At 48.9% G+C, this 21336-nt stretch overlaps 1 protein-coding gene across 9 annotated transcripts in view; it reads left to right on the top strand.

The window, feature by feature from the left end:
• Nav1 (neuron navigator 1) overlaps window positions 1–21336 on the top strand; it is a 251746-nt gene that overhangs the window by 146976 nt on the left and 83434 nt on the right. For all 9 annotated transcript variants that reach the window (XM_057769893.1, XM_057769886.1, XM_057769888.1 and 6 more), the window contains 2 exons: window positions 1820–1922; window positions 5986–6351. In XM_057769893.1, coding sequence (XP_057625876.1) covers window positions 1820–1922; window positions 5986–6351 — 469 coding nt within the window. The remainder of the gene's footprint in view (window positions 1–1819; window positions 1923–5985; window positions 6352–21336) is intronic.

The following is a 21336-nucleotide window of genomic DNA, read 5'->3' on the forward strand; positions in this document are numbered from 1 at the left end:
AAACATTAAAATATATAGGTGTACACTTTCTAACCCTGTGTCTCATGCCAAGCCATTAGTTAGAGACACGGAGCAGCTCACAGCTGACACTTGCCAGGATAAACAGGCATTGGCAGCCAGAGAGATGATGCCAGGACTGTGGACAGAGTGCAGAGCACTGGCATGGAGGCCTGCCGTTTGTCCTTGTTCCTTGGCACCATCATGGAGTGCTGTGTACATGGAACCGGCCATGAGAAGCTAGGGATGGGGCAAGACCCCAAGGGAGGGGAACAGAGAGATGGCTGGTCTTAGGGGAAGGTATCCCAGAGGCTCTGGGGAGAGCCATACACCAATGGCTCTGCCACCCCACCCAGCTTCTCTTGGCCAGCCATGCAGTGACAGACAGACACTGAGCTCAGTCTTAAGAAATAAAAAATAAAATAAAAACCTCTTATGGGATTCGGAAATGTTCTCTTTGGCAGCCAAAAGGAGCTTGCTCTCCTGCTGAGTCTGTGGGTGGAGAGAGACTGGGGCTGGGAGCAAGGCTGACTTGCCCAGAAGGCTGCAAGGGTTGAGGGGGGAGGAGAGGGCTTGTCCCACCGTCATCTTTCTGTGACTGATTGCTGAAGGCTGCCTCTTGAGGAAGATTGGGGAAGCTGGGCTCTGTTTGGTGACAGTGACTTTAGATCCCAACGGAAAATATAAAGCAACAAGCAGGGCCTTCGTTATGGTGTCCTCCCAGTGCCTGGCACCAAGTTCTGTGGGTGTCTTTGCTGTTTTATTCTTACTCATTTTTGGGTCTGTTTGGGGGTTTTGTTGTCTTTCTTTTCTGAAATAGGGATTCACCATGTAGCCTTAGCTGGCCTAGGAATTAGTATGGAGACCAGGCTAGGCTCAGATTCAAAGAGATCCACCAGCCTCTGCCTTCTGAGTGCAGGGATCAAAGTTGTACACCACCACACCTATCCCCAAGTGGGTATTTCATAAAGATTTGTTGGCTAGGTCAATAGAAGGGAGAGGAAGGTTCTTTGCCTTGCATCATTTGGATGCTGTTTCCATCCTAGATGGGAGAAAGGATGGAGCTTTGTTTACAGATAAAGGCTCACATTGGTCCAGGCTAATGTCATCCTGCCCAGAAACCAAGTTGAGCAAAGTGGTCCTTGACCGGTCCAGATTCTGGCCACACCCATGCTTCTTTCTCAGTCAGAATTCCAGCTCTTGAATAGGATCTCAACTGCCCCATAAAATGGCTGTCATCTCCAGCTCCCATCAGCCACCTCACCTTCGGGAGGCTTTATCAGGACTACCTCCTAGGCCGCCGCAGAGCAACTCCACATGTTCCCAAGCCTTCAGAACACTGACCAGGGACTTGTTGACGGACTGAAACCGACCACATAGCAATATTCATATCATGGAACCAGGCAAACACTGCCCATCAGTGGGTCCCCTCTTCTGAGGGCCCTAAGAACACACCAGCAGAGTGCTAGCTACCAAGGAGGTTCCAGGGGAGTGCTCCATTTCACTCCACCACAGGAAACCTCACCTGTGACCTCTGCCTCTGCTGTGAGAAGAGCCTTCCTAAGCCAGAGGCAGTGGCAGTCACGCCCCTGAGGGTCTGGAGGGAAGGCAGTGGCTCTGTCTGCAGCCCTTGTCAGGCTTGGGGCTTCAGCAGGCCCAGTGCATTTGCGGAGGCCTTTAGAGGACCTGCTCTCTTGGTCATCTTAAGCGGGTGATGGCCCAAGGCTGGCTTCGGGAAGATATGCTCTGGTTTCCCTTTCGTGGCCCCCAGGTTCCTCAGGAAGGCCTTCCCATTCACCAGCTCCTCTGTTCTCCTTGCCAGATCCAGAGTCGCAGAGAAAGAGGACAGTGCAGAATGTTCTGGATCTGCGACAAAACCTGGAAGAAACCATGTCCAGCCTCCGGGGCTCCCAGGTGACGCACAGGTAAAGCTTGAGCTGCCCTTGGTGATGTCTTCTCCCTAGGTCTGGAGGGCAAGGCCTCGGGCTCACTCCACACCAAGTGGCATTGTCGTCTGTGAACAAGGGTGTTTGGATCCCCACATTGTCAGCGCTGCAGGGAAAGGGGAGTCCAGCACCTCAGCAGAATCCCTGTGCAGTCTTGTCTCTGCTTATGCATGAACATGGGATCTCACTTAACTGTATCATCGTGAAAACTGCTGGGTAGGGGTGGAAGACCAGGTGTGCGGTCTGTCATACCTGGTCTCTCCTTGGGCCTTAGTCTCCTCATCTGTCAAGGTGACATTGTTTACTAAACACCACATCCTTCTGGGATGCTAGGACCTGGGTCCTCTTCAGCCCTCTGCCAGTCTGTGTCTTCTGGCTACTTCTATCACTCCTGAAGGAGGGCCGAGTACCTGGCATGGTCCACATACTGTCACCCACAAAATCAGCCCCATGGTATCCCTCTTGTCCCCCAACCCTTACAGAAACCCCCAAGCCTCCACTAAAGGGTACACACCTCTCCCACAGCCCTTTCCCCTAGAGCAGTGTTCTGGCCCCAGCCCTTGTGAGTCAGAATTTCCCATTCGGTTCCTCTGGGCTTCCCTGCACTGCTCAGATGAGATCATACTGTCAGCCCTAAGGGGGACAGAGGGCCCAGCTAAGTCCTGAGGAGGGAGGTGAGCAGGCAGCCAAGGCTGGGAAATCACGAGACACGGACATAGAGGCTAGAAGCCTGGGTATTAGGAACCAAAGCCTCCTCAGTCGAACTAGAGGTGAGTTCTGCTCCGTCGGTTGGTGCTAAAACCTGACTGTAAGGCTGGGGCACAGGCTTAATTGGAAAAGGACTTTCATTAGCTTGGGGCCTTGTCTGTCAGAGGAGTATCAAGACATACTTGCATATCCTCCAATTAGGCATCTTGATCTAGGTGGGGCGTACCATGACTGCTGCCAATGCTCATTTTAGGAGCTTGCATCCATTGGCCTAGTTCTTCCTGTTGAGGCTTTCCTCCTTCTCTTACCTCCTGCATCCCCACTCATACCTAGGTAAACCAGGCCTTATTTGCAGACATCTAAGCATCTCCCTGACGACGTAAAAGGAGGTGATCAGGGGAGTCTGGGGAGAGTGGTCAGTGTGGCTTCAGCAGTCCCAAGACAGTCTCTGTTCCATCCCCCAGGCCCTAAGCAGGAATCAGGTAGAATGGGGCTCCCACTCAGCTGAATCACCCAGAGGTTTAGCCACCTATAGACGAAATTTTGAACATCCTTCTCTCCACCCCCCCACCCCACCCCCCGGCCAAGGAAGTTTCTGGAACATCTCTCAGTGCCAAGTCACCCGCCAGCATTGTGCCAAAGAAGCCAAGAATTGCTGAGTCTCTATGAGAGTTACACCCCAGATGACTCACTGCAGAAGTAGGGCAGAGGCAGCTGCTCTAGGCTCCTGGTGCCCCAGGCCCGAGGAAGTAGGGAAGACTCTGCTGCCATGAGGAAGGGAAGCCTGAAGCCTTCCCTTAGTGCTGACTACTTGTGACAAGTGCCCTGGGGCCTCTGGCTCCCCTCTCCCTCATGGAAAAGAAAGGACCAGCAAGAGCCTGTGTCTTCCGTTTACCATGGACGAGGGGTCACCACTTCTCCTGGCCTTTGGTTTATAATTCTGGTCCACACTTGCACAGTCCATACCCCAGGGTCCTGACTTTTATGGCTCTTTCGCTTTTTAAAGTGCTACCAATCAATGTCTCCCTGAACCTTGGAGCGATAATATTCCCTAGGCTAGGAAGAGGACCTGGAGAAGTTGCACCTGTTAGACCCACGGGCTGATGGGAGCAGCTGTGTGACCATACAGTGTGGGGCACCAGCCTTCAGAGCGAACATAGTCCCATCCTCCAGGGTCTCGGGGTCCAAGGGGTACACCTGCCAAGGTTGCTGTCACCCTGGAATTCACGGGGTAATTTAGACTCAGTTCCTTTTTGGAAACTTGCTTCCTCTATTTCTGTAGGTTATGCTTCCTTCAGCAGGGAGAGTCTGGGGTAGGGACTGCGGCTGGAGAGGAAGCAAAACTGACCTCCCCAGGGAGACCAACCTGGAGCTGGGCCCCAGCTGCAGGTCAGGAGATCAGCTCTGAGCTAGAAATCCTTTCCACTGAGATCTAAAGATGAATTTTGATGCTTTAAAAAAAATAGAGCCTCAAAATTGGGGAAGAGGTGTTTTATGTTCAGAGAGAGTAGGCCAGAGACAGAACTGAGTGAGGAACCCCCACTGCCTCGTGCGCTTGTTACCATGGTGGACACCAACTGCCCACACCAGTTCCCTTGGATACCTCTGGATACCTCAGGCTCTCACCATGGTCTGTCGCTTATCCACCTCCCACCCCCCAACCCCCCCCAACCCCCCCACCCCCGTCGTCATCAACAGTCATTTCATGGGCAGCTCATTTCTGTTAAGCACTTACTGCACAAGGCCCTGACCTTCCTCTGGGGCGAGACAGCCCATACTGCATTCAGCATAGCCATCCTGGGACTGTTCCCTGCTGTGATTCCCTTGTGAAGCCCTAGAACACAGGGTGAGAACCAGGGCTGAGTTACACCATGCCCATGGCTTCCCTGCCATCAGGGGCTTCTCTTTTCCCCAGGAGAAGGTGTCGAGGTCCACAATGACTAGAAGCTGATGGGGAACTACAAAGGATGCGCCCAGAGGGAAGGATAAGAGTAGGCCATCTGGGAGTACTCAGGAGGTCACTAAATGCCCAGAGGTCAGCTGCAAGGACCCTGTCATGCTGATTTTCAGGACTGGTGACCCTTCCTCCCATTTTGCGAAAGAATAGAAAGAATATTTTCTCAGGCTCAATAAAGACCATTTTGGAGGGCTTTTTTTTTTCCAAGTAACTTTATAAAAACAACAATAATAACAATAATAATAGCAATCAATGTCTGCTTCCCATCCCAGTCCTGAGAGTGGCTGTGAGAGGGATCTGGTCACAGATCAAAGACTTTTCTGCTTTGTTTACCTCATGTCTAGCCATGGGTGGCTTCAGATGACCCAGCTTTGGTGACCCACATACATCATGTCATTGATTCAACCCTGTCTGACTTTAGTCAGGCCAAGTGATAGAGAAGGGTCAAAAGTAACGTGGAGTGGCACCATGGCTAGGCTTGGTGAACTTAACAAACACAACCCGAACCATCCTGCCAGATCTCAGCCATATTTCCTCTCTGGCCCTGTTAGAGAAGGTTCCAGGCTCTCTAGCCCCAGGCCTTCTGGTATTAGCCTGCCTGTGGCTTCCTTGGCCTGGCCTGATGACTTGAATGCTTGGGAGCCTGGATCTTGCTGTATCTCTTGTCTGTTTTCCTGGGTCCTCTTCTCTATACGGTGAAGGCCGTGTCTGTTCCCCGTTCCTCCACTTCCTCCCCTGGCCTATGGCTAGAACCACTCTTCCTGGGGCCTACTTCATATCTCAGGTTCCCAAAAGCTTGTCTTGTACCTTCCATATCCAATTTTAGGTTTTCGTAGATCTGGTACCCGGGAATCAGCTAGTCCTTTGCTCACTGATAGACAGAGGTGATGGCCACACCCTGGGCAAAGTGAACAGTCAAGTTCTTCTGAGCTCTGGTGATCAGTAGCCTCCTCTCTTCACAACCCACCAGGCCTCACTGGCTCTTTCTGATTGGGTAAGCATCTTGTACCTAACAGGCCCACTCAGATCTGTATGGCTGCAGCCCTCCCAACTCTACAAACATTACATAGGGGAGGCATTTTCCCATCTCACCATTAACAAAGTAGCAAGATTAATTTATTTCTTTGGGCCATTTGGACCACCAAAAAATGACCCAAAAAAGTATTAAACATTAGCCATATTCACAGTGTAGGCTCTTGGGAGCATATGGGATTTGTATCTTGGCTATTTAGGATAGTTTTCCCTCGACAGTCTGAGATTACCCGTCACCAAGGAACATACACTCAGAAACCTCTACAGAGGGGCATCCCAGTGAGGGGACAGGGTACAGACTGGTTGGGCTGAGGACTAAACCTACGCCATCTGCTCTCTCCACAGCTCCCTGGAGATGACTTGTTACGACAGTGACGATGCCAACCCTCGAAGTGTATCCAGCCTCTCCAACCGCTCTTCTCCTCTCTCCTGGCGCTATGGCCAGTCCAGTCCCCGGCTGCAGGCTGGCGATGCACCCTCTGTTGGGGGCAGCTGTCGCTCTGAGGGGCCGCCAGCCTGGTACATGCATGGGGAACGGGCACACTACTCCCACACGATGCCTATGAGGAGCCCTAGCAAGCTCAGCCACATCTCTCGCCTGGAGTTGGTGGAGTCCCTGGACTCCGATGAGGTGGACCTCAAGTCCGGCTACATGAGTGACAGTGACCTCATGGGCAAGACCATGACAGAGGATGATGACATCACGACAGGGTAAGCACGGGGGCCCTTGGACAACTGGTGCAGGAGGCATGGGAGAACAGCAGGAAGAATCGTGGCGTGAGATGCCTTAAAAGTGGAGTGGAGCTCAGCACGGGTTGGCTGAGCTGTGACAGAGGGGTCTGCGGAGGGCTGTCGTGCACGCTGTGACTGCCTCTGCAGTCAGATGTGGCTTATTCTGGAGGGTATGGTGGGTGGGGCTGACAGCAGAGGAGTTGATTGATCCATAAGGATATGCCCTTATTCTCCTCCCTGAGCCTGTCCTCCAAAAAGCCTGGCCCAAAGAGCCCTAGGAACCTTTTGGAGGCCCAGCCCTTCTGCAAACCGGATAGACTGCAGATTACTTAATTTGCTTCCACATCTGCAAAAAGAAACTAAGAATGTCACCTCCTTCAACACGCTGAGAGTAGAACGAAAGTGCAGGTCAGACGGCGTGGGGGCGGTGGTTCTACTTCCCCTGCCTGGGGTTCCTGGCCTCCTTACCTTGGTCCTTGGTTTACATCCTTGGGTTTCTGCTTCTGCAATCCATCGACTGATAATGCACATCCTATTCTCGACCCCAGTCTATTAAACCTATTCCCTGCCCTTGGACGCCCAAGGACCCTCACTCAGCTTACGTTCTCTGCAATAATAGACAGGGTAGACATGGGGAGACAACTTGGACGGACATGGCTATCTTGGAAGTGAAAACAGGACAGGAAGAATTTGAGCTAATGGGGTTCGGGACATTCTGACCAACTTTTTTGAGCCCTGAGGCCAGAGAACTGCATGGTTCTGGAAACTTCTCTAGGGTGTCTCTCAGTAGACTGCCACTTCCATTCTTCCTTCATGGTTTTCTGGGGTCTCCACTCCTAAGACACCCCATAAAGCAGCAGCAGCCCTTCCCATGTGTCTCAGGTACCTAGGATCACACTAGTACAAACTGCCACTCCTAACAAAACTCTGCAGCTTCAAGGGCATGGAAAACACTGAGCTGAGTTCCAGGCCATCCACCACTCCCAGCCCGCAGCCCACCCATGGGGATAAACTTGGCAGGGCTGGTCATGGTCTGTCCAGCTGATGAGGCTGCTCTGGAGCAAAACAACTGACGCATGAATGGCTTGTTTACTGCCTGGCAGATCCCAGGGGCAGTCAACCTCATGCTCAGATCCATCAGCCTGGAGCGGGGATAGAGAGAAGCCGTGCTGTGTTCAGGCTCCAGCTGCTGCTGTGGTCAGAAGCCTCGGATGGGGAGAAAGGAGAGCCAAGGTGGCAGAGAAGCTTCTCCCAACAGGCCATATGCCCTGGGAAGTGCCAGTGTGGAAATATCAGGTCCCTGTCCTCTGATGTGCCAGCCCATAGGCCAGAGAGAAGCACAAGGTCTATGGGGGTGGGGGGTGAGGGTTCAGGACTGCAGCCACCTCTGTGCTCGGGGATTCCAAGACTGGCAGGACCCTCACCCTCAAGGAGTCCCCAGATCTAGCAGCATTCTTACAGCCCCACTAAGGTCCCCAAAGTATGGAAAGGCACAGGGCTCCTGCAGGAGAAAGCAGTAGGACTTGTAGAATTAACTGTCTGAGCTTGAGCTACTGAGTTAACCTCTGTATTTTAATCTGTCTATCAGCTGAATGCAGATAACTGCATAGCAGGACAATCTGTGGCCTGCTATGAAGATAAAAAGGATTAATATATGTAAAAAGGCAATATAATTCCTGGCTCCATGTAATTGCTCACTGTTCAGCTGTTGGGACTGTTGGTAGAGTCCCAGACTGATGGACAGACATGCCCTTGCCCTCAGAGAGTGTACAGTCTATACTGGTCCCCACTCAGAATCAGCAGCAAGGCCAGATCTAGTAGTAGCTGATTAAAACTGGGGACATAGATAATGAGGTGTGGGGCACAGAAGCTAAGGGGACGAGGGGAAAGAAGAGATGTTATCTTTGTCTAACACTTAGCTCCCACCTCTTATCCTCTTTTCTCTGGCCAATGTGTGTGCCCTTGGTTGCGTTAAGAAAAAACAAAAGTCCCCAAGACCTCGGCCTCTCTACTCCCCCACAGCTGGGAGGCCAGGGAAGCCTGGAGTCCTCCATGGAGAAGATATGACAAATGGCTGTAATGACAACATCCACAAAATAGATGAGAGCACTAATTGCAATGCTAGTTTGCAATGTCATTTCATATGTGTCTTTTTTGGCCACTTTTCAATTAGTGGTAATTTTTCCCTAGTTTTAAGTGTTCTCCATCCCTGAGTACCTGTGCAGGACCATAAATATAAGGCCATTCCAAATGTGCTTAGGGTGTCAGCATTGGAGGAAATAAGTTCCTGGGGCAGTTAAATGTTTTCAGATGACACGTTGTGCTTTTATGTTAAAGCAGGACAGCCTGGATTCCAGGAAATCCTTAGGTGGCCCAGCAGATCTAAGCCACCCTTCCTCGGCTTCCATTAGTACTCTCATTCCCCTTGTGGTTCTCAGCCAGATTTCCTCATCTATAAAATGAACCGGTTAAGAGCACTGACTGCTCTTCCAGAGGACCTGACCTCGATTCTCAGCACCCACATGGCAGCTCACTCCCTATTCTAGGTAACCCACGCATAGGGATTCACACTACCTCTGTCTTTTTGTGGTGTATGCTACCCAGCATAATTCCATCAAAGCTCATCGCTATTGTGTCAGAGTTTCCTCTTCATGGTTCAGTAGCGTTCACTGGTTGTGTGTGATAAGTACTTTTGGATTCCCGGTAGTAGGTTTCTCCACCAACGCAATAAGCCAGATCAAACCGAATTAATAAAGCCAGGTTTAATCTGAGCAAAGCACTCCCAGGTGACTCTCAGGCCCTGTAGAAGTGAGGCGGGGGAGGGAGGAAGAGAAGTCACACCGACCTGTGGGCTTAGTCTTAGAAGCTCTGGAGGAGGAGCCGCTGCTTGGCAGGCTTTCTGAGGGGCAGGGTTTGGAGAGGGAGGAGGGGGCCTGAAGCAGGGCCTCCAAAGGAACATCATATGCCATATTTTGTTTGTCCTTTTATCTATTAGCCATCTTCTAGGTGCTGAGAATCTTGTTACCATGAACCTTGATTTTAGTTCTTTGGGATGTATTCCCACAGAGAGGAATGGCTGGCCATACAGTGATTCTATGTGTTCTCCTTTGAGGAACCACTATACTATTTTCCACTGAGACTGGACCATTTTACATCGCCATCAATTCTACATTCTTGAAAGTCTTGCTGTTTACTAGTTTCTGGTTTTTAAAAAAGTAGCCATCCTAACTGTGCAAGTCAGCTTTCTGTTACTACAGCGAAATACCCGAGATGCTTCTTTAAAGAGGAAAGTTTTGTCTGGGTCAGGGTTTAGAGATTTCAGTCTCGTTTCTTTGAAGCCCTTGACAATGCAGAACATCCTGGAGAGGACTTGGTGTAGCCAACCGCCCCCTGGGCAAGAACAATGTCTCACAGCCTTTAACGGCACACTCCCAGCAACCCAACACATGACCTAAAGGGTCTAACACATGACCTCTGTGCAACACTTAAATCTAATGGATGTTAAATAAAATTTCATTGTGTTTTTTCAGATAGAATTTTTTTTTTTTTGTTTGGTTGAGGGGTTAGTTGGGTTTCTTTTGGTGGTTGTTTAGTTCTGGTTTTTGAAACAAGGTCTTACTTAGCACAGGCTGGCCTTGGTCTCACTATGTAATTGAAAATGACTTTGAATGAATTCCTGGTTCTCCTGCCTCCACCTCCCAAGTTCTAGATTATAGGAATGTGCTACCATACCTGACTTTTGTTTCATTTTTTCCTTTGATGAAAATAATTGTACATATTTCACTCTAGGTGCACAATAAGATCAGATCAAGCAAAGGACATATCTATCCACCAACCAAGACATCCTTTCTCTGTGTTAGGAACATTAAAAATCCTCTCCATCAGTTATTTTGAAACATACAATTAATTGCTGCCAACCACAGAACATTAGAAGCTATTTCTCATACTTTAGTAATGCCATAGCATATTAAAAGTTACGCTTGGGGCTGGAGAGATGGCTCAGTGGTTAAGACTATATGCTGCCCTTGCAGAGGACCTGAGTTTGACTTCTAGCACCCATGTTAGGTGGCTCACAACTGCCTGGAACTCCAACTTCAGAGAGTTTCCTTGCCTCAAGTGCATGTACAACAGATACACACACACTCACTCAGACACATACATGCTCACCTCCCCACACACACACAAAATTAAGAATAAAACAAATCATCTTTAGAAGTTACTCTTCAGTCCCAGCTGTACTTCTGTGCTTGTTAGCCATCTTCCCTCACCCCCCCACCCCATACACTGTTAGCCATCTTCCCTCACCCCCTCCCACCCCATACACTGTTAGCTATCTTCCCTCACCCCCTCCCACCCCATACACTGTTAGCCATCTTCCCTCACCCCCCACCCCATACACTGTTAGCCATCTTCCCTCACCCCCTCCCTCCCACCCCATACACTGTTAGCCATCTTCCCTCACCCCCCCACCCCATACACTGTTAGCCTTCTTCCCTCACCCCCCTCCCTCCCACCCCATACACTGTTAGCCATCTTCCCTCACCCCCTCCCTCCCACCCCATACACTGTTAGCCATCTTCCCTCACCCCCCCACCCCATACACTGTTAGCCATCTTCCCTCACCCCCCTCCCACCCCATACACTGTTAGCCTTCTTCCCTCACCCCTCCCTCCCACCCCATACACTGTTAGCCATCTTCCCTCACCCCCTCCCTCCCACCCCATACACTGTTAGCCATCTTCCCTCACCCCCTCCCTCCCACCCCATACACTGTTAGCCTTCTTCCCTCACCCCCTCCCTCCCACCCCATACACTGTTAGCCATCTTCCCTCATCCCCCTCCCTCCCACCCCATACACTGTTAGCCTTCTTCCCTCACCCCCTCCCACCCCATACACTGTTAGCCTTCTTCCCTCACCCCCTCCCACCCCATACGTTCCCTAGCTCCAGAAGCCACCATTCTGCTCTCTCCTTCTGGTGAGACCCACTTTTCAGCTCTCACAAATGAGTGGTACAGGGCCTAGGAACATGAACAAGGAGCACGAGCCTTCTTGCCTGACTGGTGCAGTTAGCCCAGAGTTCTCCATTTTCATCCACATGTCTGCAAGTGGCAGAATAGCATTTTCTTTATGGGTAAATAACATTCCTTCATGGATGTATGCCACATTTTCTTTATCATTCATCCATCAGGTTGGTTCTGTGCCCTGGCCATTATTAATTGTTCTGCCATAAGTGTGTGAACGCAGTTGTATCTTCAGTATACTCAGTCATGGCATTGCTGGACCACAGGGCAGGTCTATCCCATTTCTAATTGCCTGAGGAACCACCATGCTGCTCTCGGTGATGCCTGCCCTAGTTTTCATTCCCATCACCATCGTGTAAGAGTTTCTCACTCCACAGCCTCAGCCAGTATTTTCTGTTTTCCTCTTTTAAATAACAGCCTTTCTAATAAAGGGGAGGCAATGTCCCATTATGGTTTTGGTTTGCACTTCCCTAAGGACCAATGGTGTTGAACATCTTTAAGTGATTATTGACCATTTGGAGTTCTTCTTTGTAGAAACGTCTCTTCAAACCCTTTGCCCTTTTAAAAATTGGGTTTTTTGGACCTTGCTATTAGGAGTTCTTTATATATTCTGGGTAGTAATCTTTTATCACATATATGATTTATCAATATTTTCTACCATTCTGTGGGTTGCCCTTCTTTTTATTGATGGTGTCCTTTGATGCACAGACACAAACTTGTTTGGGCTTTGGTTTGTGGCAAGGTCTTATTAAATAAGCCAGACTGGCCTCAAACTCAATATCCGCATGCTTCAGCTGCTCAAGTGCAGGAGCTGCAGGCTTGCTGCGCCGAGCCTGGTTCATGGTGTGTGTGTGTGTGTGTGTGTGTGTGTGTGTGTGTGTGTGTGTCCATACACGCCCGCGCTGTGTATTGGGGGTTATCACTATGTTTTTAGTCTGGTTTTGAAGTCCTGGCCTCAAGCAATCCTCTTCCCTCAGCCTCTTTAGAAGCTGGGGCTCCAAGCATGCACCATCTGCTAAAGGTTTTCACTATGGAAAAGTCCAGTTTCTGATTTTTTTTTCTCTTTGTTGCCTGTGCTTTGGGTACCACATCCAAGAAGGTACTGATAGACACAGTGGTATATAGCTTTTTCTCCTGTGCTTTCTTTGAAGAGTTTTTATAGCTAATTTAAAAAGAAAAAAAAATCTAAGCATCCTAGGCCTGCCCAGAGCATCACTGCTGCCCCAGGAAAACACTTTTTCTAAAAGTTCTCCCAACAGTTTAAAGATCTCATCTCGTACAGAAATGTCTATAGTAGCCTGACAGCCTCTTTCAGCCTTGGCTTGCCCGGGCACAGTGGCAGGGACCTCAGTCCCTTTCACACGATCTTAAGTTCTATGACAAAGTTCTTTTCTAAAAATAAAATTATTTATTTATTTATTATGCATACAATATTCTGTCTGTGTGTATGTCTACAGGCCAGAGGAGGGCACCAGACCTCATTACAGATGGTTGTGAGCCACCATGTGGTTGCCGGGAATTGAACTCAGAACCTTTGGAAGAGCAGGCAATGCTCTTAACCACTGAGCCATCTCACCAGCCCTGACAAAGTTCTTAATATGCAGCTGGACTCTGAATTAAAATATTATTACCATCTAGGAAAACTGAAATAAATGGAATTCCTCATTTGAGTATGATAGCAGGTAGCGAATGATTGCTCAGTATTCTCTAGGCAAAAAAGAAAAAATGCCCCCACCTAATGTCAGTACTTTCTAAAATGAACTGGTTTTCCAGACCCCTCATGTTCTGGTGCCCCTCCCATGGAAATTCTCAAGTTGTCAGCAGTCACTTAAAAGTTGGCACCTATGCTAATCACCTGCTTGACACCAGAAGCAGTCCTGCAGGGCGATATTCAACCCTCAGCACTGCAGGCTGTCACAGATGACAGCTTGGGACATTTTTACCCCTTGAAAAGACAAAAGGAATTTGTTTTTCTAAAAATAGTGGGGTCTGGAATTTAATCTAAGTAAGAAGATAAGGCTCCCAGCCATCTGTCCTCCCCATTCCCAAGCTTCCAGAGACAAGCGGGAAGGAGCTGAGGCCAGAACCAGACTCAGGTGCTGGGACTGAGATGGAGCATTTCAGAGAGACAGGAATTCAGAATCCCCCTCACCCCACCCTACCCCCATCCTATCCCGGATGTGGTTCCGACTTGGGTCTCCATGTCTGTCTGTGTCAGGGCTGGTCTGGGTGGGCTGTGTTGGAGCTCTGTGGCAGTAACGGATGGGAAGCAGAAGGCCAAGCCAGCCATAGCCCTGCCAAACCCCACAACTCCAGGGGGTGCTGTTCACAGTGCAGAGAGGTGTGCCATCTGCAGCATTTGCCGGACTGCCATAGCACAGCCTATGCCAAGGGCCACGGAGCAGTAGACAGCATCAGCGGGCTCCATCTTGAGGGAGCTGTGGGTAAACACAGAGGGACTGTGGTGTCTGTCCGCCACATCCGTCTCTTCCAGGTGGTGTCTGCACTCTGTGTGTGGCTAGATGTTCCAGCTCCTTGCTTCCTCTCCCATCCCCTCCTTTTTCTCCCTCGCCTGTCCTCTTGAACTGTGCTTGGGGGCTCAGCAACAGATGGGATTTGTTTCCTCTTTGGCTCTAAAGTATCCTGGCGTTGAAAAATGTCAAATAAAATAAACTGTGGGCCCCTGCCTTCTCCCAGACTGGCTCTTTATCCCAGAGGCACTGAACTCAAATCTTAAAGAGACACCTCCAGTCTCATAACACAGCCTCCCACCTCTGCCTCCTAAGAGCTCCGTCCACTGCTCTCAGCTTAGCCCACACCTGACTGCCAGGCCCGAAGATGCTCATCCAACTCTGCCAGGGACAAGCGTTCTGCATGGGTACTGGGTTTGCACAGAGAGAGCTGCTGAGTGTGGTTGGGCAGGGAAGAGATGTCCTGAGTCGTCTTCTGCCTTCGCCTTCCGTTTCCTGGCTGGTCTCTAGGCATCCCACTGGTGGGCAGCTAGACCATGTCTGTCATTGGCCCATTCACATGAGGGGGGAGAGGGGGAGGTGTTACACATGGGGGGGACCAATGTTCAAGTGCAGGAAGAAAAATCAGTTTGTCCCCTGAAGGAACTTGAAAGCTAAATGGGAGGTAAGGGCTAGGGATGTAGCTCACACCCTTGCCTAGTAGGTATGAGGCCCTGGGTTCTATCCCCAGGTACTCTTCGCATCACTGTGGTCAGATACCCGAGAAGAAACTTAAAGGAAGAAGGTTTATCTTGGCTCACCAGTCTATCGTGGCAGGGAGGCAAAGTGACAGGAATGTGAGGCCACTGATCAAACTACAGCCACTGTCAGGAAGCAGAGAGCAGACAGGACGTGGACCAAACGATAAAACATCAAGCCCTACCCACACAGTGACACACTTCCTCCAATGAGACTCCACCTCCTAAAGGTTCCACAACCTTCCAAATGGTGCTTCCAAGTGTTCAAAAGCATGAACCTATGGGGAACATTTCACATTGAAAACTTAATATCCTCGAACTGAATGAATGAATGAATGAATGAATGAATAAATAAATAAATAAATAAATAAATAAATAAATAAATAAATGTTAGATCGGATATTTTCTGGGTCTGCAAGAAATGAAAGGATGTGCAGTTAAAGTAGATAATGGTTGTTGCCTCTTGGGGACAACACCCAGCAATTGTTCTGCAGATTTGTATACACAGCCGTGGCTGATGAGTCTCTGCATAGGAAGAAGCAGTGAGTTAATTGTAGAATCTGGAGTTCAATCCTAAGCATTTGTAGTTTGATGTGTGGTACCAAGCAAGTAATCTAACCTCTCTGAGTCTTAATTTGTTCATAAAAACAAAACTAAAGCTAGGCATAATGGTGCACACCTTTAATCCCAGCAATTGGGAGGCAGGAGTAGGTGGATCGCTGTGAGTTCAAGGCCAACCTGATCTACACAGTACCAGGCTAGCCAGGGCTACACAGTGAGATCCTGCCTCAAACTAAACAACAAAGCACAAATAGATTTTTAGCCAGGCTATTAGTGCACACCTTTAATCCCAGCTCTTGGGAGGCAGAGGCAGGCAGATCTTTGAATCTGAGGCCAGCCTAGTCTACAAGGAAAGTTCCAGGATAGCCAGGGCTACACAGAGAAACCCTGTCTTAAGAAACAAAAACAAGGGGGCTGGAGAAGTGGCTTAGTGGTTAAGAGCACTGGCTGCTCTTTCAAAGGACTTGGCTTCAATTCCCAGCAACCACATGGCAGCTCACAACTGTCTGTAACTCCAGGACCAGGGAGTCTGATTCTCCCATACAGACATACTTGCAGGCAAAACACCAATGTGTATAAAGTAAAATTAATTAATTTAAAAAAACAAACAAAAATAATAAAAATAAAATTATTTTTGCCCTGTGAGGCCCTAGTAGAAAAGATATGTAAGAGTACTTTGAAAAATGTATAAGGATGTTGGCTTAAAGTATTTATTCTAATCTCAATTTAGGGTTCTATTCACTTAGCTAATGATTTTTGTCTTAGAGGTTGTTACAGTATCAAAATAAAATTCCCTTTCTCCCTCATTCCCTTCTTCCCCTTCCTTCCTTTTAGTTTTGAAAATAATTTAAAGATTTATTTTACTTTATATGTATGAGTAGTTTGCCTGTGTGTATGCATGTTTGTATATATTTATGTTATGTATGGATTATGTATGTATACATATCTCAAGCATGCCTGATGCCCACAGAGGCCAGAAGAGGGTATTTGGTCCCCTGGAACTGGAGGTACAAATGGTCATTGTATGTGTTACCTATCAATTGCTGTGATAAAATACTATGACCATGACAACTTATAAGAAAGCATTTAATTTGGGGCTCATGGTTCCAGAGGGTTAGAGTCCATGGCAGCATGACAGGGAGCATGGCCATAGGCGAACAGGCATGGTGCTGGAGCAGTAGCTGAGCGCTCACATCTTGGTCCACAAGCATAAGCTGAGAGAACTAACTGGGAATGGCAACCACACCACACCTCTGTTGACAGAAGTTTCTATCCCACCTGGTCCCACAGCCATTCAGTCCCAAAGAAACACACAGAGGCTTGTTGACCTATTAGCTCAGGCTTCTTATTAATTAACTCTTACATCTTACATTAATTAACCCATAATTCTTGTCTGTGTTAGCCACATGGCTTTCATCCTCTGCATCTGGTGACAACTGCAGACTGAACCTTTCCTGTTCAGGTTGCCTTACCTCTATACTTCCTGCCTGGCTACTGGCCAGTCAGCCTTTTATTAAACTAATACAAGTGACAAATCTTTACAGGGTACAAGACTATTGTCCCACAGCACACCTCCTAATCCTTTCCGAACAGTTCCACCAACTGGGAACCAAGAATTCAGATACATGAACCTAAAGTGGGGCAAACCACCACAGTTGTGAATCACCATGGAGATGCTGGAAAACGAAGCTGGGTTCTCTGTAAGAGCAACAAGTGGTCTAAACTCTTCAGTCTCCTTTACCCTGTTTGACAGAGTCGCATTATGTTGCCCTGGCTGGCCCCAATGTATAGTCCAGTCTGCCTTTGAACTCTTTGTATGTGTACGATAAATGTATGTTTATGTGAGTATGTGTATGTATACACTCTTTATTTATTTATTTTTTAGACAAGGTCTCTCCCAAAATTGAAGCTCACTAACTGAGCTAGATTGGAGTCAGTGAGCCCCGGTGCTGGCTTTAAGGATGCTTACTGCCACGCCTGACTTTTTTACATGGATGCTGGAGAGCCAAACCCAAGTCCTCATACTTGAGTGGCGAGAACTTTACCAAACAAGCCATGTATCCTTATACTCTTAATCTTCTGCCTTCCATCACCAAGTTGTGAGGTTACAGGGACATCCCACAAAACCAAAACTGAAACAGAGTCACTTAAACTTGGTAGATGATACACTGAATTTTGGCTTTGACTTATCTTTTGGAGTGGTCTCATTGTTTTTAGTGCTATCCTGAGATCCCTTTGGTTCTCCCGGCATTCAGTTAGTTAGACAGGCTTTTGAGAGCAGGCTTATCAACACAGGGATATCACAACTGCCAGAGCAGCAGAGTGGCTAAAGGCACACAGCCAGCCTGCGGGTTCCATCCTGCCTCTCCCTCGTCCAGCCAGGTGAGGTTAGATGCACGTTCTGTGTCCTCTTTTGGTACCACAGCTGAAAACTGTGGACCACAATGCCTCTGTCTCACACCATGTGAGAATTAAGTTTGTTGCCATATCTACTCTGGAAGCATTTACAAGTGTGTGTTTGCCTTCATGCTGAAAATGATGTTTCTAATCCTCACTGGGAAGAAGAGGAATTTATTTGCTAAGCAATGTGGACTTGTTCTGACCCCTTTCACTTGTGCATGCAATGTTCTCCTCCGCCAAATGGTGCCCACATGTGGCTTGGGATCTGAGTCATGAGTACAGCATGTAGCATGTAGAACTAAGCTAATTGCAGGGATGGAGAGATGATTCCATGGCTGGGTACCTGCCCCTCTTCCAGAGGACCTGAGTTTAGTCCCTAGCATTCACATTAGGGTGGCTTATACAACTGCAGCTCCAGGGGCTCTGATCCCTTCTTCTGGCCTCAGAGGGCACTTGTATCACATGTGTACACACACAAACACACACATAATTCACACACATAATTAAAAATAAAAGAAATTTATAAAACAAAGAACTAAGCTAATTGTGCACAGCTCACAGTGGCTGGCCTTTCCCCCATCATGACCTGGCTCATTGCGCTTGCTGTCCCATACTCAAACATCACACAAAGAGTAGTGTGAGCTGGTGTCTTAGCTCCTTGTGTGCTGTTATAACACGATACCACAAAGAGGTCAGTTATGAAGAACAGAAATTTATTTCTTACATTTCTGGGAGATGGGAGTCCAAGACTGAGGGACCAGTCTGCTTAGGACCTTCTGTGGGGGAAAGTGGAAGACCAGGGGAACGAACATACATGAGAGAGGGGGCTTAACTCATGCTTTATCTGCCTCCACCATAACCAGCCATGAATCGAGGCTGTCACTGAGGATTTTCCAGCACACATTCCCCATCTTAGGTGATCCATTAAACCGTACAGGTGGGCAGCTCCAGGCGGAGCAGATCTGAGGCAGGGATGGCGTGGGCCTGAGAAAGAAGATGGGGTGTGCACAGGTCATTGCCATAGGCATCTGAGGCTTGAAGATTTCTAGGAGGTTAGTGACCCCGCAAGGGTCCAGCAAAGAAGCTTGGTCATTTATCTTTCAGCTCCCGCTCATTATTGAACACAGCAGCTCTAGAGGCACTGAACGGCACTTTCAGCTTGTTCTGGCTGGGTCACAGACTGGGTCTGTAGGAGAGCAGTGAGACACAAACACCATGAAAAGAAAGTAAGAAGCAAGAGTAGCAAGGTGTGCGTAGAATCAGATTCTGGGCGTTGGTGTGATGGACGGGACTAATTTGAGAGAGTCCTTGGCTCCCAAAATTCTATTCGTTCTCAAAACACAATAGTGGACCATCCTCTGTCTGCAGAGTTAGTGGGTATCTTGTGCTGTGTCTCTTAAAACCTGGAGTAAGCTAGGTATTTCCAGAGGTGCTGCTGGATGCATGTCAATTACCATGGTAACTGATGCCGACTGAGGAGTGGCCCCTCCTTTGGGTGCCCTAGTAACCTACAATCGAGCTGCTGGGGTTTTCGCTTAGTGTGATGACATGCAATCTGGCTGGCAGTCGGGGAGGACAGGCGTTAAGGAAAGCGCTACCAGCCCTGCCCACCTGTCCACCTGTCTCCCTGTCCATTCCTCTCTCCTCTTTCACTCTCAACCCCTCCTTTGTTCCACAATCCATGTTTGGTTATGCACCAGCTGAGCTCGTATGTGCCTGGAAGTTTCATGTAAGCTGACGTCCCCAAAAGAGCACAAGTTTGGAAGTGTGCTAAGCTGGGGCAGATACCATTTCCGAGGCTTTAGGAAAGCCATTTATGCTAAAGTATAAATCATAATATGAGGCTGGGATTGTTGTTGGAAGGCAACAGAACACAATAGATATAATATGCATGGCATACAGTAGGTGCTCAGTATATGTAAGGTACTTGGTATGTAGTAGGTGCTCAGTACTTGTTTATATACTCCCTTCTCTTGACTTTCTAGAAACCCAAAGCTATAGAGGCCATCTTTGAAATAGAATTTTCCTGCCTTGGTGGCCATGCTTGATTGCCCTGCTCATCTTTCCCAAATACCCTCTCATCAGAGAGCTTTCCCTAATTTGCCTCATTAGCATAAGATTACTATCTGACTCTGGGTTGTTTGGAGCCTCGTGTGTACAATTTGCACTATAGTAAAGAAAGGCCCATCGCACTTTTATGATTCCCTGACAGTTGTAAAGGAGCAGCTTATGAAACACTAACATGGAATTAGCTCATTTACTCCCAACAATATGAATTAGATATTCTTTACCTTGATTTACAAGCTAAGAAATGGAACTCAGCCTAACTTGCTTCGAAGCAGCAGATTCCCAGCACAGCCCAGGCCTGACTCCCATCCCAGGCTACCACTGCCTTGCTGTGTGGATCTTGTTTCCTAAAACCTGGGAGCATGGCGGAGAAGAGATCACATGATTTCCACTGGAATAGGAGCTTAGCAAACACAGACACCCTGTCTTCTCCTGTCAACAGCTTGGGCTCTCACAGGCTATTGAATGCCCAGGGAACCATCGCTAGAGACCCCTGCTGGAATGCCCCTAAGCAACCTCTTCATCTTCCTCACTTTGGGGAGCCACAAAGTGGCCACAGCTGGGAGCTCTGGGCCAACAGCAAATGGGCAACCCAAGCCACTGAATGCGTGTCCTTGTTTGACTCTGGCTCAGAGACAGAGCTGTCCCAGGATATTCCTGAGGGGCCAGTTCAGGCCTCTGGGCTATCAGATGTCTCTGGTCAGCCAGCAAAGGCCCATTCACTGCAGTTGAAGAAAGGCCAGCAGCCCAAGCAGGAGGCTTACCCACCAGGCTCTGCAGGAGGATTCCCCAAAGAGGTCTGAAGACAGAATTACTCTTGCTTCACTATCCTGGTGACAATGGAGCAAGCACCAGCAATGCAGGAAAGTCTGGACTTGGAAAGCAAAGTAGAAAAGAGAGATCCAAAGCATGGGGCTCTGTCAGAAGTGGATAGACACTCACTAAATATGCAGGGCGGGCTCCTGGAGAGAGCAGGCGGGAGAGGTGCCCCGTGGGCATGTGCCGCAGACTGAGCCGCGCTCGGTGTACACCCAGGAGCTGGAAGGAGAGGTGGACACTGTGGGAGGCCCCTCCGAGCTTGTCTGAGAGGTGGCCAGCTGTAGAGGCAGTGCGTGGAGGTCTCTTGAGGATACACGGCCGCCTATGCACAAGTCTATGTAGGGCAGCCACATAAACACAGTGTTGGGAAGGGGGCGGGACTTCCAGGAGGAAGTGAATGACCTTGCACTTGAGCCAACACAAGGTGAACAGGTGACATCTCCCAGCCTTCATGTCTCCCTTGTCCAGTTTGTATTCAAGGCATCCCCCAGGAGTTCTCCTCCATCTTGGTTGGCATCTCCAGCCCGGAGACAGAGCCCTAGCTCTGTCTTGCTCGTCCTTGCAGTTCGCTCTTTCACACCCCCCTTCTCACTGCCACTCAGTACCCCAGGCTTCCTCCACTGCCCGCCTGACTTCATTCTCGGACACTGTAGTCGGATGACAAGGGGCAGTTCAGGATTGACACTCTCTACCCACGCATGGCCATAGGGCAGCTTGCAGCAGAGATACCCAGGGCCACTGATGTTCCACTGAATAGTATTAGGTGAGGGACAGGGTTTATCTGGCTGTCGTTTCCCACTTCAAGCCATAATGAGCTTGGGAAGAAGGGCCCTGGGGATAGCCAGTGGTTCCAGCCCAGGCTGCAGTGAGCTTTTCCCAGATATCCC

This window comes from Chionomys nivalis, chromosome 5 (genome assembly GCF_950005125.1).
Source record: "Chionomys nivalis chromosome 5, mChiNiv1.1, whole genome shotgun sequence".
In the NCBI taxonomy this organism is placed as follows: Eukaryota; Metazoa; Chordata; class Mammalia; order Rodentia; family Cricetidae; genus Chionomys; species Chionomys nivalis.